This window comes from Takifugu flavidus, chromosome 10 (genome assembly GCF_003711565.1).
Source record: "Takifugu flavidus isolate HTHZ2018 chromosome 10, ASM371156v2, whole genome shotgun sequence".
NCBI lineage: Eukaryota > Metazoa > Chordata > Actinopteri > Tetraodontiformes > Tetraodontidae > Takifugu > Takifugu flavidus.
The window spans coordinates 14,099,368-14,115,858 of NC_079529.1; the positions used below are offsets into that span (position 1 = coordinate 14,099,368).

General features: G+C 41.0%; 3 protein-coding genes across 4 annotated transcripts; 1 reads left to right on the top strand and 2 right to left on the bottom strand.

Annotated features, from left to right (window-relative positions):
• Window positions 1-78: 78 nt before the first annotated feature.
• On the bottom strand, window positions 79-3,539 carry LOC130532368 (uncharacterized). The gene is made up of 3 exons (XM_057044996.1): window positions 2,359-3,539; window positions 2,119-2,257; window positions 79-1,942 (listed from the first exon to the last, which is right to left on the bottom strand). Exons 1-3 carry the CDS (start codon window positions 2,639-2,641, stop codon window positions 1,717-1,719), a joined length of 648 nt encoding a protein of 215 aa, XP_056900976.1. The 5' UTR covers window positions 2,642-3,539; the 3' UTR covers window positions 79-1,716.
• A 577-nt stretch (window positions 3,540-4,116) lies between these two features.
• On the top strand, window positions 4,117-5,891 carry dnali1 (dynein, axonemal, light intermediate chain 1). 2 transcript variants are annotated; one of them, XM_057044995.1, is made up of 6 exons: window positions 4,117-4,255; window positions 4,692-4,786; window positions 4,853-5,022; window positions 5,129-5,307; window positions 5,495-5,659; window positions 5,755-5,891. In XM_057044995.1, exons 1-6 carry the CDS (start codon window positions 4,178-4,180, stop codon window positions 5,788-5,790), a joined length of 723 nt encoding a protein of 240 aa, XP_056900975.1. In that variant the 5' UTR covers window positions 4,117-4,177; the 3' UTR covers window positions 5,791-5,891. The 2 variants fall into 2 exon arrangements, with proteins under 2 accessions (XP_056900975.1, XP_056900974.1); XM_057044994.1 differs by having other exon boundaries at window positions 4,135-4,255; window positions 4,677-4,786.
• Window positions 5,853-15,837, bottom strand: gnl2 (guanine nucleotide binding protein-like 2 (nucleolar)). The gene is made up of 16 exons (XM_057044993.1): window positions 15,622-15,837; window positions 15,186-15,270; window positions 15,002-15,096; window positions 14,451-14,590; window positions 13,401-13,585; window positions 13,210-13,276; window positions 12,970-13,128; window positions 12,723-12,836; window positions 12,087-12,215; window positions 10,500-10,604; window positions 8,472-8,630; window positions 8,180-8,287; window positions 7,640-8,097; window positions 7,424-7,506; window positions 6,182-6,258; window positions 5,853-6,037 (listed from the first exon to the last, which is right to left on the bottom strand). Exons 1-16 carry the CDS (start codon window positions 15,683-15,685, stop codon window positions 5,894-5,896), a joined length of 2,172 nt encoding a protein of 723 aa, XP_056900973.1. The 5' UTR covers window positions 15,686-15,837; the 3' UTR covers window positions 5,853-5,893.
• Window positions 15,838-16,491: the final 654 nt, after the last annotated feature.

Genomic DNA, 16,491 nt, shown 5'->3' on the forward strand with positions numbered 1-16,491 from the left:
AGCAGGTTGATGCAATAGTTCAGTAATTACAGAATCCAGCCAGCTAACAAACACTACAAATAAATAACAATGTGCCTGTTGCTTCATATCTGCAGAAAAGTTTATTTGAAAATGTTTAAGTCCAGGCTGAATGGACAGGGGCAGGGCAGTACAGTCTGTGAAAGGTTTATTGATCAAGACTCTTGTCCCACTTGGCATCCACCTCAATTGTGTTGGATTTTGAAGCCAAACTTGACGACCTCTTTTTCTTTGAGGTCATGAAAGCGCTGAGGTTCTGTGTGCTGTAGCCAGGGCCCATGAGGTGAGGCTTGAGCCTGTGTCCAGTGGTCCTTTGTGCAGGTGTCTTCTTTACAACTCTACACATAAAAATATTGACATTTTTTTCCCTAAAAACAATATAATTTGACTGAAGCAGTAGATTTCTTCTCTCCCATAACATACAACAGCAGATCATGGTCATAACTCCGATATCAGCAGGGCAATGTGGGCTGCAACTCCTTCTGCTCCTTGAAGATCTGGGTCCATATCTACAAAGAACCCTGGGGGCTAAAATGATCTCTTAGTGATGTCATTCTAAGTAAAAAAAAATCTTGGAATTTCCTATCTTGGTAAGATAAAATATTCACAAAGAATTGTAGGCCTTCAAATTGCTCATACGGTGAAACACTGCCAAGAGGAGGTGGGGGAACTTTTAAGAAGTGTCTTAAACAGAGAAAACAGAGGGAAATTATCTGTATATTAAATAACAGTGAGTTACTAAGACGCTAACGGCTCCATCCAGCAGGGATAATGTTTGTGGTTGACCTCATCAGGCATGATCTTACTTTTGCCATCCGGCTTCGTAACATCTGAAATGAATGACCAGGCTCAAGGCACCATTCAAGAATAAGCTCCGAGAGTGGCCTGAGACAGCTGTTTGAGGAACACCAGGCTAGGGCACAGGGGTTATCCATGCAGACCTTGGCTTTTAACACCATATCTCCATCCAGAAGCAGGAACACAACTCAATTAAAAAAGGTGATTGAAATGAATAGTCTTAATGTCTCCCTAAATATATCATCATCTGTGATTATTCACAATTTTCAGCTGCTTTTTAGCATGCACATACACCCCTTTAGGCCACTGGTTAGGCGGGGTTATCGGACAGGCGAAACAGAGACTCCAAGTCACATATGTCAAACTCAGTCCTCAAGGGCCACGGTCCAGCCGGGTTTTCTGTCCTACCAGGTTGAAAATGCATTCAGTGGGATGGAAAACCCGGCTGGATCGTGGCCCTCGAGGATATGAGGCTGTCGCCAGGAAAGATCTGCAAGTGTCGTAGTGGCCATAATGGAGAGAGGCCAAGACAGCAGCGATTGGGGGTGATGTACATCCTCAGCAGGAGGGGAATTTCGCTCTGACAGCGCCAGCCGGAACACCTGCTGTGAAGGCACCAAACTCCTGTGGTGCATACAGCGCACACCTACTGTGTTGGCGTCCTGTGTCCTGTGCATGCAGCAAACACATGCTGTGAAGACGTCTGCGCCTCAGAGGCGGGCCTTCAACTATATACGATCAGAACTGTGTACATTGAGTAGAGATCTCTCCGCATGCTTCCGTGTGTGTATCCTGACTGACTGACTGGATTAAAACCATCTCCTACGCAGTAACTTAGATGAATAGTTTTTCTTCTCCAAACGGCTAAAAATTCCCCGACACCAACATAACCATTCAAAACTAATTATCAGCCAATTTATTTTTGAGATGCTCGATTTTTAGTCTGTAATACTCCTCCCGTAAAGAAAGGACTTTTTTTTGCTGCATGAGGACATCTATCTCAGCCTCCAACTTCTTCTCTAGTAGGGATGGTGTTGGCGAGGGAGCAGGAGGTGGAGCAGGAGCCGTCTCGGGCCGAGCGTGAGCCAATGACGTTGAAGGCTCTGGTTCGTCTTTTGGCCCAGAGCTGCAGAAAAGAGCACATATTATTATTATTTCTTTGTTTTATTTATTTTACGCATTTCACATGGTAAAACATGGCTGCAAAAGAAATTAGAAATAGAAGCTTTGCTCCAGGCTATGGCCTACTTTAATTTCATAATAATTGGTCTATCCCACCTTTTGAAAGTGAATTTCTCCCACCTTTGAGGCAGCTCCACCAGCTGAATCAACGAGCCATCAATTTCCTCCTTCAGCCTGGTGTTGCTGGTTTCGGATTTTTCTAAAACGCCCGAAACAGTCTCCGACACCTGCGACAGCTGTTTTGCTGGTGATCCACCCTCTATTAACAGTCCAGTAAACGGGCACATAAAATGCTATCGCATCATAGCCAAGTAAGCGAGGGCTGCAGCCACAGCCGCTCTGGCAGCCTCCAACTCTTACCTGATTGAGAAGAAGCTCGCTTGTGTGCTGCAACCACCGCTCTGGTTTTGGATTGCAGTACGTACCAGCGCTTCTCGCACTCATTACTTGTGCGTAAAAGGAGAGGGAAGGACGCACTGATCCGTCGGGCAATGCGCTCCCAAGTCTGCCTCTTCGCTTGTGCCGTGATCCTTGAACCAAATTTCCTCCTTAAAACCCCCTTGTTCTCCTCCACTAACTGTGCCAACAACAGGCACTGCTCTTCTGTCCAGTTCGGCTTTCGGGTTCTTTTTTTCCCCTCCATTACTTTGGTTATTTTGGTGTGTGAGGGTGAAGTTTTAGTCACCCGTGCTGTTTGTCGCTCTTATGTGAAGACTCAGACAAACCACGCAAACAACTGGAGTCCTTGCAAGGGAGAGCCGAGCAGCAGCTCAAGCTTCCTCTGTCAACTCTGCTTGTCTGCTGCTCGCTCGCCTCTTTTATTGGTGCAAACAGGATATGTGTTTAACAGGATCTCATGACTCCTTATCTTCTGAGAACTTCTTCCATCTTTACAACTTCTCTTATCTTAGCAACTTCTCTTAACAAACAGAATACATCTGAGTGCTGATTTTGGTTGTAAGCAGCTTCCGCACTTTTGTAAGACATTCTCATGTTCCTCTTGCCTGACAGCATTCCTCAAACACTTAGAATCTGCACATCATAGCATTTAGACAATAATAGATGATAATTCTTCTCACAGGTTATACTGCCTACTGTATACTAAGTCAAACCGTTTTTCCCCCTACAAGGTCAACTGTTGCAGTAATGGCTGACGGCTGAGTCTGCGTTCATTAATACCAAATAGATTAAGTAGTAAAATTACCAACATGGCGAGTATAAGAATAAGCCAATCAATATAGTAACGAGCGCATGAATGGGGTAAGTTCAAACATTTTGGAGCTGTGTCATTGTTTAATTTTGCCGAGATTCATCATCATAACATGATTTTCACAATTCCCCTGTTCATTCATTACCAGGAGCGTGTTTTTTTATTTTTTTATTTTTTGTAACAACCAATCAGCGCTTTTAGAAGACCGCATCACACGTAGCAACGGGGTCAACCACACCTCCTGATTAAGATTAAACTTTCCGTCCCCTCCTTGCTCAAAATGCATACAGTTGCTCCCAAAAACTACTTGCATAAGATAAGATTCCTTGCTAAGAAAGCTTGAGATGACTTTGGGAATCTTTGTGAATAAGTGCCATGCTATCTCGTCGGACGGGAGTTGTCCCTCTCCTACCAAACGATGACAAATAACAGGTTTAATGACCACAGTATTCGTAACACAATGAAACCCGTCGCGATGTTTTGATGAACACTGATCTGTGGTAATCAACACACGTATAATATCGTGCCGCAAATACCTGCTGGTTCTCGACCTGGACAGGCGTTTTTGTGTTTTCCCAACTGGACTCTCTTCCTTAAGACTATCTTAACTTTGGACTGCCGCTATGGATAATCTCTTCTCGTGTCGTTTTTCTTTTGTCATTTCACTATATACACATAAAAAACAATTTGTACCTACAGAAACAATCAGCCGACACAAAACTACATTAAAAACAACAATATAGAAAGTTCGATTAATTACTGGAACATTTTGGTTGTGTGCGCATTTAAACTGTCCACTTCCGTTTCCGCTGCGGGACGCCTCGAAATTAGGAACGAAAACATAGTTCCGGCAGAACGACTTCCTCCGGGTAGACTCTTGTTGAACACTGTTACCAGGACAACGTAAAACATCGCTGACTGCGCTGTCTTAACATAAACTTGTTAGAATTTATATTAATAAAAAATACAATGGCGGCTGCTTCGAAGTCTCTCTTAAAATACAACGACCCAGTTCTGGTAAACAAAAACATAAACAAATCACTAAAGGTAGGTTTAACTTTATCATTTTCGTTTACTCAAAAACCTGCAAAAATAGCATTAAATGATCATCCTCAAGTGTCCAGAATCAAGGTTTTAATCTTCAACTATGTAGTAATATTCTTATTTTCTAGTGAAATTGCATTTTTGTTAAACCAGGACTTAAGACCATGTAACATGTGTTCAGAATGGTTCAATAATATTTTAAGGATTAATAAAAACTTTCCATTTTATAAATGATGGATATGGAAAGGTAGTTTGCATTTTTCCATAGCCAAATAGGTTCTCAATATTCATTAGATACTTAAACCTGGGTCAAGGCCTTTAATTGTTTATAAAAATGGAGAATAAAAAGCTAGTTTATTCATGATGCTCAATTAGAGTGATAGTGATATTAGCAGTCAACACAAAAACTGTTATTTTCATAGAGACCCGCTCGCTACAGGTTCACTTTCTTCCTTCTCCACCACCCGCAAAAGAGAAGTCTGCCCACACAAAAGACAGGCACCAGCACATCCTCAACACCATTTTTCCACTCAGGTATGTCTTACATGTCTCCCCCAAACTAACATGGGCTTCTAACACACCCAAACGACGCTGTTCTAGGCAGTGGACAGAAGGAAATGACTTATGGATGCAACAAGTGTCCAGTGCGGCTTCAACAAGAGAAGATGTCATTAAGCTAGGAGAGTTGCTGGACACAGAGCTACAGCAACGACGCGCAAGAGAGAAGGGGATCTGCCCCATACGCAGGGAGCTCTATTCCCAGTGTTTTGGTAAGGTGGTGGCAGAGGATCAACGCCTCTTTGGTTAGGAAAGTAAATCAAGAACAAAGACAGAAGACACTGGTATTTCATTACTCCTGCTTTTTTCTTTATTTAGACGAGCTGATCAGACAGGAGACCATCAACTGTCCTGAGAGGGGTCTGCTTCTCTTCCTTATCAGAGATGAAATTCAAATGAATATTGCTGCCCACAAGACTCTCTATGAGAGCGGTATAGCTTTTGGCTTGAGAGAGACCCTGCGGGCAGAGCAGGGCAAGGCCGACACAGAGAAAAGAGTTAAGGACCTGAATTATTTAACAACGTGCATTATTGAATCAAATCAGTTGAACTTCTGACATTTCTTGAGACGCCATTTACAAGCTATTCAGCTATATATCCAGCAGAGAGCACTGTTTGCCAAGGACAACTTAATTCCAGAATGTTTGTGCGGTAACAGCTTATTTCTACTCACAACGAACCTAGATTTCTGATCTGGAGGAGGAGAATGAAGAACTAAAGAAGCAACTGGCTGAAAAAAGAGCGAAATATGACACAGCTGAAAAGAGAGCGATCGGAAGGCAACAACTGGAAGAAAAGAGGCACAATGACGAGATTCAGGCCTTGAAGAGAACCATCCAGCAGCTCAAGGTGCAGTTTCCTTTTAGGTCAATGAAGTAGCTGTTTAAAATTTATATCATTGATAACTGGGTTGCCTGTTTGATAACGCTTGTCTTCTCATTCAGGACCAAATAAAAGCAATCCTTGCACTAAAGGAGTAACTTCACCCAGGATACGGCTCAAGTTAAATTACAAAAAGTGTAAAAACAAAACTTTTTACAAATTGGTTTTGAAAATTTTTAATAAAGAATATTTCAATCTATCTTAGTGCTTTGAATGCTTTGTCTTCCGACTGACTGTGGCTGATGTGGGAATCTTTCTGTTCTTGTTTTTATTTTTGACGTTGTGTGTTTCGTAATATCGGACCCCGACTTTCTTTCCCCTCTGAGCACGATCCTTGGCTCTTTTCTGCGGAGCAAAATAAAGAGAAAACGTAAAAACCTCAGGAAAGGAGAAACGCAAACCATTAATCTTTATCCTGTTGATCTAAGGGAATATTAAATCTGCCCAGAGAGATCTGTTTGATGTCAGAAAGAACAAAAAGACACATACCTGTTTAGATGTCATGCGCCTCTGCGTGGACTCCTCATCCTCCTCTTCTTCTTCTTTCCTGTTCTTACTGTTTGCGGCTAGATTTCAACATAGATTAGGACAAAGGATTGTAATACCAGGTTGGCTTTTGGAGTACACGGTCAGTCATACCATGTATCACTAAATACAGCTATGACAAACACAATAACAACCCCTAAAGAAGTTAGCCAGCGAGGTTGCAGCCACAGCTAACAGCAGCGATAGATAAAGATCGATAAAGCACTGTCCACACTACGCGATTTTAGCCCAGTCATAAGGTCACCGACAGGTTTTTGCTCTCCTTCTCCAGTTGTACGCGCGGTGACAACTGGGTCGTTAAGTGTCAACACCTTGAAGACGCCGGTTGGACCGCCGGCGACTGAAACCTGGATATCTAGCGCGCTTAAAATCCAGGCCGCAATGATGTAAAAAACACTATAGCCAAAGAGAGCAGATGTGGGGGTTTACGCAAAAAGTGGAAGTGATCAGAGCAGCAGCAGAGTCAACTAGAACAGGATCGTAGTCTTTTCTTCATTCTTGCTTTGTTTTTAGTACATAGTAATGCTCAAATGACCTGGAAGGCTCTGCCTTCATATTTGCATTGACAGCCGTCAGCTACAAAACGTTGTTTGGAGACCAAGCAGAGCATGAGGTCACGGCTGAGAGGGGTGTTGTGTAAACACTCGTTGCAAACTCTCGTGTGACCACACCAAGGAGCTCAAGACTCCAGGTCAAATGACAGAATCACGTAGTGCGAACAGCACGGTGACCTGACGACTCCCAACGAACGAGGTGTCTGTGAGCATGAGCACTGTGCGCGTGGTAAATACACATGGCAACGGGCATCGTGGAGGACAGCTACGAGGATACCGAGGAGGACACAAAAAATCCTCATGTCGGGTTATGTGTGAACCATAAACGTAAAGTTCTTTCAGATCTATCACCATGGTTCCAGTAAGACTTGGCCATGCTCGGTTGCTATTGGTTGCTGTTTGTAAAACTTCTGCTTCCAGATCAGTGAAATACAAGCGAACGCTAGCGCATGCACAGATAACAAGGTCAGCTCACCGTCTACATGCACGAGTGGACTCATAACTGAGCTCTCTGGGTTACATGTGGCTACATTCGGACTACTCTGGTCTGATTTTAGTAGAGCTACGGCGTCCATGTGCATTTTAACACAGGAATTTGGACTCCTTGTGTGCATGTAAACACACTCAGTACCTTTTTTCTGTGCTTGCTTGGCTTTTGCCACTTCTTTCTTCTTGAGGTCTGTGCACACTTTCTCAGAAAGTGCCTTTGGTATTCTGTCCAAAGAAGAGAAGACAGCGAAAAGATGAAACAGTTTTGAGACATTTTAAAGTGAAGAATATTTCGATGTCTCAGCATCACAGCCAATACAACAATAAAAAGAAAGATGTTTCATTGAAAAAGCCAAACCTGATCGCAGAGAAGCGTTTGGATTTGGCCTGCTCCAGGAACTGCTTGTATTTAAAGATCTTGCCGTCTAGTTCACGGATCACCTCACGTGAACTCTTTGCCTTGTTGGCTTTGGTTCCTCCAGATTTAGACTCCTGGGTTTCTTCCGCAGCTGGTTCAGCAGCGATATCGTCTTTCTCGCCATCGTCGTCTCCTTCGTCGACGGCCTCGCCATCAGAGCCAGAGATGTCAGCCATATCCAGGTCAGGCATCTCGACAGGAACCAAGTCTTCCTCATTAAATTCGGGTGCCACGTAGATTTTGCCAAAATTCTGTCGTACGTTCGCCAGAATTTTCTGGACTTGCTCCTTTTGCCTCATTTTCTGCTCCTCTTGTTCATCCAAGTTGGAATCTGGATGTTCCTCTGGCACATTCACAATTAAATGTGAAGGCTCTTCAGCTGCAAGTGGCTCCTTATCCTGGAATTGATAAGTAGGACTTTAGATACATGTATCTGTTTAAAAAAAACAACAAAAAAAAGCTAACGCAACCTTCACAAACCTCTTGATCCCCTTCAGGTCCAGGCGGTTTGACAAAGAAAGGGATTCTTCCTCTCTGCCAGTCATTCAGCACCATTTTTGACACTGTACTGAGATCTGGTTCACCACCCTGTAAACATATGTTGACCTATATGTTAAATAAAATAAATGGTTCTTCTTCTATATCAAATCCCATATCTCCGGAGATCCTTTCATTTGTGGTGACGTGATGTCCACACACAGTCTGACTATTGTATGAGTATGTAGTAGAGGACATCCAAGTAAGCATCCAAAAGACGAAGAGACATACAAACCTTCAGAAGCTTCCCAGTCCGAAATGCTAGTTTCTCCAGAAAATCTTCAGGGGAGTCCCAGGTGGGGATGCGGTAAGTCTTCTGAATGTATTCTGGCTTTGCGCGCTCCAGTACAGGGCCAATGTGCTCCTCTGGGTTTTTGATCTTCTCAACTTGAACCTTGATGAGGAAAGTAAACAAGGGAGAAAAGTGACACCATGGAAATTACATCGTTGCATTTACACAGTGGAAAAGGACTTCCCTTTCGATATACAGTATAAGATAAACGTTAAATGCTACGCTAATCTGTTCTAGCGTAAGCCGCCACGGACGAATTGCTGGCTGAGGCTGCAGCTTATGAAAAACAACCCGACCAACACTTCTGTCTGTCTCATTTCTGTCTGTCCTTCTATCACACACACCTTCAGTTAAGCATGTTTTTCTGGATGGACAAAACCTCTCAAAGCCAATGATCTTTGTTTAAACAATTGATTCATTGCAGCTGATTCATTTCTGCTCGACGTGGAGTTTCTTTTTTCAGACAGGTGCAGTGTAATAAAGATGTTGGTCTTTCCTGCTGACAAGCTTTGGCCTTTTCAGAACTTGTCAGCGGGTAAGAAATTTGTTATTCTCCACCTGTCTGAAAAAAGAAACTTAAGTTGTACTTGAAATAAAAAAGACAGAATGAAGGTAATCAATCTATTCCTGTGACTCAATCTGCAGGTATTGAAGCCTGGACCCAATGTTGGCGGACACATGTTATTGTTCCACTGCATTGCAGCAGGAAAAACCCCAAAACTTACTTAATACTGTAATTATTAAGCCCCAGACTCCTGCATCGTCAATGAGATATGGTCAAAGTAATGAACAATATAGTAAGCAGTGTCATTTAGGATCTAGGGCCTGTTTTGCTTTGTTTAACACGGATTCATCTTGAAATTTTGGTTTGTGCATGTTTCATTCTTTCAATACAATCCAGCTGAATTTATACTTGTACATGTTAGTTTTATTATTGTTTTTTTTGGCTCAGGTTTCATAGTATTTTTTCTGTCCAACCTTTCATTTCATTTATTCAATTAATCATTAATCGCTTTTAAGAATTTGTAAGTCACTGCCACGAAAAATTAATTGTATTATCAGCAAATAAAAACCATCCTAATACTTTTGAATCCTTACAAACGTCATCAATACACAGTATAAAGTGTAAAGGGGCCAACACTGACCTCTGGGGGCTGCCACTGGTAACGCGTCGGTGTTCACTCCCAGATTTGGACAGAGGTATGATTTGTTTGGAAAAGTACCAATGATAGATTACAGATGTAAGTCAGTGCTTTTAAAACCCCCTCAATCACTCTTTTCGCGGGTCATTATTCTCACCCCAGTCAGCAGATGTTTTATTTGTACATTTAGCAACAGTATTTAAAATCGCTCTCATCCACAGCACTGAATTCACACTTTGGTCCTTTAAACCAGCAGGCTGCTCCTCGTCTATCACTGGATCAGGGATTTGTTCTGCAAGATCTGGTCCAACACTGACCAAGAACTTTCCAAAACAGTTCACTGTGTCATTCAAATCACATCTTTCAGTGTGATTGATAATAAATTACTTAGGTTGACTTAATGATTTAGAGTCCTTTTTTATTACAGTGTTTTATTGCTAATATTTGTTTCTATCTGCCCTAATGTTACTTAACTTGATTTTGTATTTTTTAAATAATTATTTTCTGTCTCCTTTGCTTCCGTCTCCTTAATTCTTTGTGTATTTTTGTTTTTGCATTCATTCTAAAAACCCTTTTATATTTTTTCTATTATATACATTATCCCAGTTTTTTGCCATTAAATCATTCTTGAATGTTGTCATTGATACCTGCCTTCCCATTCATTACTCAGTGTTATTTTCAGCTAGATTATGGTCTTATAGTCACCATGATATTCAGCAAAAACTGGCAGAGGGCCACTGATGATTAGTCAGCTTTTTGTATTGTTCACAATGTCATGTGAAAATATACTGCTTGAAGTGTGTGTGAGGCATCTACCGAAGAGACTTACCACTCCTTTGAGGACAATATCTGATTCGCTGTCCTCTGACGGGTAGACAACACCTGGACAGTCGATGAGGAAGATGCGCCTCATCAACGTGATGTACTGCCACACCTAAAAACGTCCGGTTCATTAAAAGGGTTAGGACACATCCGATCTGCATTTGTGTTTATAGCTTACATACCATAAAACATCTCTGCATTCTCTGGCCTATCAAAAAGGTCAGAACATGCAGAATGTTTTTCTAAATGGATATCTGTGGCAGGGGTAATGAAATTCCATCCTCAGATATTGCGTTCATGCGAAGAGAACAGACGGAGAACCAGACAAACTAATGCCTCCTGCTGCAGCTGTTGACGGCACGGAAGCATAATAAAATACTCTAGCAGAGCAAACTTAAGAATGCTCCGACTGTTGCCAAGACCTCCGATAAGGCGGCTTAATTGCTTTTCTCGTCCCACCACAAACAAAATCCCTTTGTTTTCGATTCATCGGTCGGAGGGACCATGACCATGTGAGGAGAATCAAAGACAAGATCAGAAATAGAGCGGTGCCGGCAGAGGGCCCATCTGATTCACTTGATAGGTGTGCGAAAGTAAAAGAGAAAAAAAAAATCCCTCACGCTTGTATTTCAAGTTCACAGCTTTGGCAAGCACAAAATAGGAAAGATATTTTATTTCCCCCTTGACCCTACTTTGGACAGGTTTTCAGACCCCATGCTGGATTCCAAACCGGATAAATGGCCCCAGAGAGAGGAAATGAAAGTTTCTTTTCTATTTTCACCCTCACAACAATTTGATTCCCAGTCAGATATGAAAGAACACATGGCCGACCCCGTCTGCGGCTGGTCCCAATGACCAACACTTCAACAAGAAGAGGAACAAGTATTTTTAAAACTCAAATCACCTCATCAGTCAGTACGTTTACTTCAACGACCTCCGCCCAGAATTGGAATTTGGCATCTCGCCCAAATTCCTTTTCTCAGTTTACATGTAACGGAGAAAATCGGATAACCGATGGGAGGATGTCCCAACACTAGGTGGTAATGTTTATGTGTAATCTTTATTTATATAGCGTCTGTTACAATCCAAATTGTTTCTAGGCGCTTTCCAGAATCCCAGGGCCTGACCCCCAACAAGAAACAGGGGCAAAGGAAAAACTCCCCTTTAACAGGAAGAAACCTTGAGCAGGACCAGGCTCATGTAGGGGGACCCTCCTGCTGGGTAGAGAGAGGAGAAGGGGGGAGGACAGGTAGAGGATAGGCAGAGAATGCTATCACCAGCCATAAGGGGTTGTAAGCCAGCATGGGGGTTGTGGAGCATGCACACACACGTTGTGTAGTTTAAATCTGCTAGTTTATATGTTCTTCAGCTGTCCAGTTGCGGGCGTATTAAGGTAATAATTTGTTTATCAAAGTGTCATTTAAACTTATTGAGTATTTTATGGTTCTCTGTTTTGCTCAATAGTTGCATTTATATTAATCCTTTTAAAGAAATACGCTGCACACAATTTATTTGGGCTCTGTAAATAGTTTTGGATGCCTTTAAGTTTCAGGATTTATTGTATATGATGTAATAATACCATCAAGGACTTTACCTTTGTTTCTCCAGCAATGGGCGCAACATTGCAGACCTTCTTGGACCGCAGAGTGTTGATGATTGAGCTCTTTCCTACGTTAGGGTAGCCAATGAAACCCACGCTGATCTGTTTCTTGTCCGTGTGGAGCTGTGGTGGACAAAATAATCATCAATATAGTTCTTAAACGGCTTCACCTGGTTGTCTGTACAAGGCATAATTAAACAGGAGACATTACATCACTGAAGTTCTGCACTGCAGAATACCAGAAAGGTCATTTACTTTAAGGAACACCAGCTATAAAAATAACATTAACATAACAGCTATAAAAATAACATAACATTAACATAAAAATAACACCTTAATCAATCACACAATCTTGCATCTGTCGTGACATTTTCGCACTTTTCCTTTGGTGTCTTTCCCATCTGTATTGATAACCCGGCTTGTTTCGTTGCTGGTTTGTTAACCCTAAAGTCAATGTTAATCTTATTGTTAACATCAACCCGGCCAGAATCTCGCATAGTTACATGCACATGGTTACGAATAAATACTTTCCTTTTCCTTTAAGTGAATAAATCTGGTGCTTCGATTAATCTTTTTTATGTAATATCTGTCATTTCAAGATGTGAGGAGGACAGAAAAGTTCATGCTTACCTTGCCAAATTGCCTGAGCAGCTGTATGAGGGAGCCCTTACCAAAGGAGTTGGTCAGGCTGGCATGGAAGGCGAGAGTGGGATACTCTGGGGACAACACCGCTACCCAACGTTTCTGACCCCAAATCAACACAGAAAGAGTGGATTACACACTCCTGTACTAAATTAGATGCGTGAACATGCATGCTGTCAAAATAAGAAGAAAGGAAGGGGAAAAAAATAAATAAATCAGCATATAGATTACTCACAGTAACCCAAGTAGGGATGAGGTCACACTTGTTTAGAACAAAGATCAAATGTTTCCAAGGTTTTTCCTTTTTCAGATAGGTCTCGATGCTCTTGGAGCGTGTTCCCATTGGATCACGGGCATCCAGCACTTGGATGATGACATCAGATGAATCAATTACCTATTGGAAGAAAATCACTTGCAGAATGATCATACAACACTTAAGTCTAACCCGCTACAATTGAGTTAATAGCAACAATACCTTGTAAAGTTCCCCCCAGATCCTCTTGGACTGACCCTTTTTGAAAATTTCCTCACGAACCTCTTCCCTGTTGGGAACATTTTGAATTAAGAGAAGCGATGGCTGCCATGTCAGCCAACAAACAAGCCTTGTGTTGTTGAGAAGGACAGGCTGGAATAACAATAGTATACTTCAGATTATCCAAGTCTCACCTGACTCCACTGTCTTCAGTGACCAGGTCTTTGTCCTTGTCTGCATCGTAGTTCTGCGCTGAGGCCTCAGCCTGCTCTAAAAGGTCCTTCATATCCCCCACTGTGAGACTGGGTCGCTTCCTTTGAGCTTTAGGCCCAAATGTGGTCTCAAAACCTTCTGTGTCAAGAATGTGGACCTTGGAATTCTGTCAATGGGACAAACGGTACAAGGAAAAAAAAAGGATTGCCATCAAAATTGTCTATTACATCATTTTGTTGTCTCCATCTTAGCACAATCACTTAATATGAATCACACACAGGTAATTTTCTCTTTATTTCCATAAATTCACATCACGCGTGTGATTCGGTTCCTCCCTAGAGCTTTAAGACTCTCCAGGAAACTGCAACTGAAACCACTCCCAAAAATTGCACAATAAAATGTAACGTTACATGAAAGCTGTGAACTGGAACACAAATTCAATTCTTAAAAGCTTAACAAGTCAAAGTAAGGATACAAGAGGAAAATAAACCTGGCTACAAATAACAATGAAAACTTACATAACTGAGCGCTCTGAAGCGCTGTTCCTTGTATAACCCTGTTAAACCCACGTCCCAAAGGCAGAAAAAATGAAATAAAAAAACAAAACTTTGCTTTACATCATTATAAAAAATAAACCCTCAAAGAATCACAACTTTGAAAGCAACTTTTTTGAAAAACTTTCAAGATCAGGCACTTTCACAATGTTGACATATTAAGGAGGTACAATAGTGCAACCCTCTTATGCCAAGTCCAACGCCAACACGCAAAGGGCCACGGAGAGCCAACTGAGAATTGATTGGGAAATAGTTCCATGTTCTGCTACACTTCATAAAATCTCAATTGGTTAGAGGCAAAACAGAGGTACAATATTCTGCAAAATAAATTGGTGGAAAATCTCAGTGGTTTTATGTATCTGTATAAGAAATAAAAAACAAACAGCTCATATTATCTACAGGGAGACTTTTCTTTGAGAAACACAGGTAAAAATAACAAGTACCAATACTTTTCACTGCACTTCACCTCAAACTTACATGTGCTCTGACTCTGTCGTGCAACAGGGACATGGGAACTTTAGTTTGCTTCATCACCACACGATATGGATCCTTTTGTACGGCTTCCATTTCCTCTTGGAATTTCTGTAGGGATGACTGCTTGATCACACGGGTATTTGCTACAATGCAAAGGATGTAAAGTCAAAATTTGATTCAAAAGGTTTGGTTTCGTGTAGGTGATAACATTTATTCAAAATGAAAATGTCTGGCACGTGAATGTAATGCTCGATGATGTATTGCCTCTAAATATTTCCATTGCTGAAATCTGTGTTTAATGTATATTATGTAATAAACACCCAGGGAAGGTACAGTCAGAAAGTAAACCCAAATTATATTGATGTTATCCAGTGTCAAATCATATGAATCCCATAAATTATAATGCACACTGCAAAGTTCTTGTAATTTTAGCTAAGTGAGAAAAAGTGTTCTACGCAACCTATAATTTTCTCAACTTGTTTGCAAAGCTAGTATTTTTAGTATCATGTTTACATTCACAATATTCCTCTAGAGAAGGAAGAAGGAACACTTACTAAACCACTTGATATTTGGTTCAACTCTGGCGACAGTCCCCGGAGCCACCGTTGACTGGTATTGTAATGGCTTGATGACTTTTCCATTTTTGTTGCTGACAACAGGAGAACGATGTTATGACAAAATGCTGCTTGCTATTTCCTTGTCAATTAAGAGATTTGATGCATATAAAAAGTTGGTTACCATCTCTGTTTTTGTCTGTACATATTTAGACGTTTGATGGTGGCTCGGTCCCTCATGTTAGTCCCACCAGCACCTTTTACTCGATCTGTGGAATAACAACACATAAACTTAACATAAATAACAAAACATAAACACATACATAAACATAAAACTAATATTGTAATAAATATATGTGGTTTAGTTAGTAAGACCTGATGAAAGATAGGCTTTTCCCTAAAGTGGTAACCTGAATGTCAAGTACAGAATTTATTATGCCACAATATGACCCCTTTAGGTAGTTTCAGTTTATCCCACTCGACATTTGAAGTTTCGCTAGACACATTTTCACGCTAGACACACAATTTCAGCCAAAATAAACAGTCATTGTATACTACTTTAATAGCACAAGCAACATTAGTTGTAAATAAATGCTAAGGCTAATAAGGTTTTAGCTCACCAGGGTTGCTGCTCGAAGACGAGGGGTTTATGGAGCTTTTCCCCTTAAACTGAGGCTTCACCATTTTGACAATGTAGTCGGCGAAGCTTTCAACCGAAACAATAAGAATGTCCCCCAAAAAAGGGTCGGAAAACCAGTGTATTTGTGTGGTTTCCCCGTCGGTGCTACACTGTGTAACGCACACGTGTTGACAAGGCAAAACCGGAAGAACGTCATCAAAAGAGCGACGCTAACGTCGACCAATCGATTGAAGCCTACATCAATCGAAGTGGGCATCAATCGATTCTGTCTGAAAATTCGAAATCTAAACAAACGTAAGGTTTCTTCAGCAAGTATCAGGTCTCATACGATAAATGTAGAACGCTACAGAAAAAATAAAAGATTAAAAGAAATTGAGAAAATAAATATGTGAACATTTTAGCAAAATTCTGAATTAATAATTAAACTCCACATTAATACTGAATGCACATGTATTTTGTTTGAGATAGATATTCGTTTTTTGTTTATTTGTGGGTATAAAAATATGTTTCGAAGCTTATCAGTCACATTTAGTAAAACTTAAGAAGCATATCAACTTTGGTATTTATTGCGTCCAAATATGTTTTCCAATAAGCACGTTTTTAAAACGTTATTGCTGCAATTGGAAGCTACTGCACTTATGAACCGTGCAAGAAAATTTATAGAGCCCAGAGCTTATGAATTTATGATGATTTATCCAGCATGTTTTCAAATAATACAAGTCTTACACTCAGGTTTTGAGGCGCCTATTTAATAAAAAACTAACTACTGGTGCGTGTATCTATTCTATTTATCGTTTTGAAATTTAAAAAAAAAGCCAGTTATGAAAGTCTTTTTCAATAAGGCAATTAT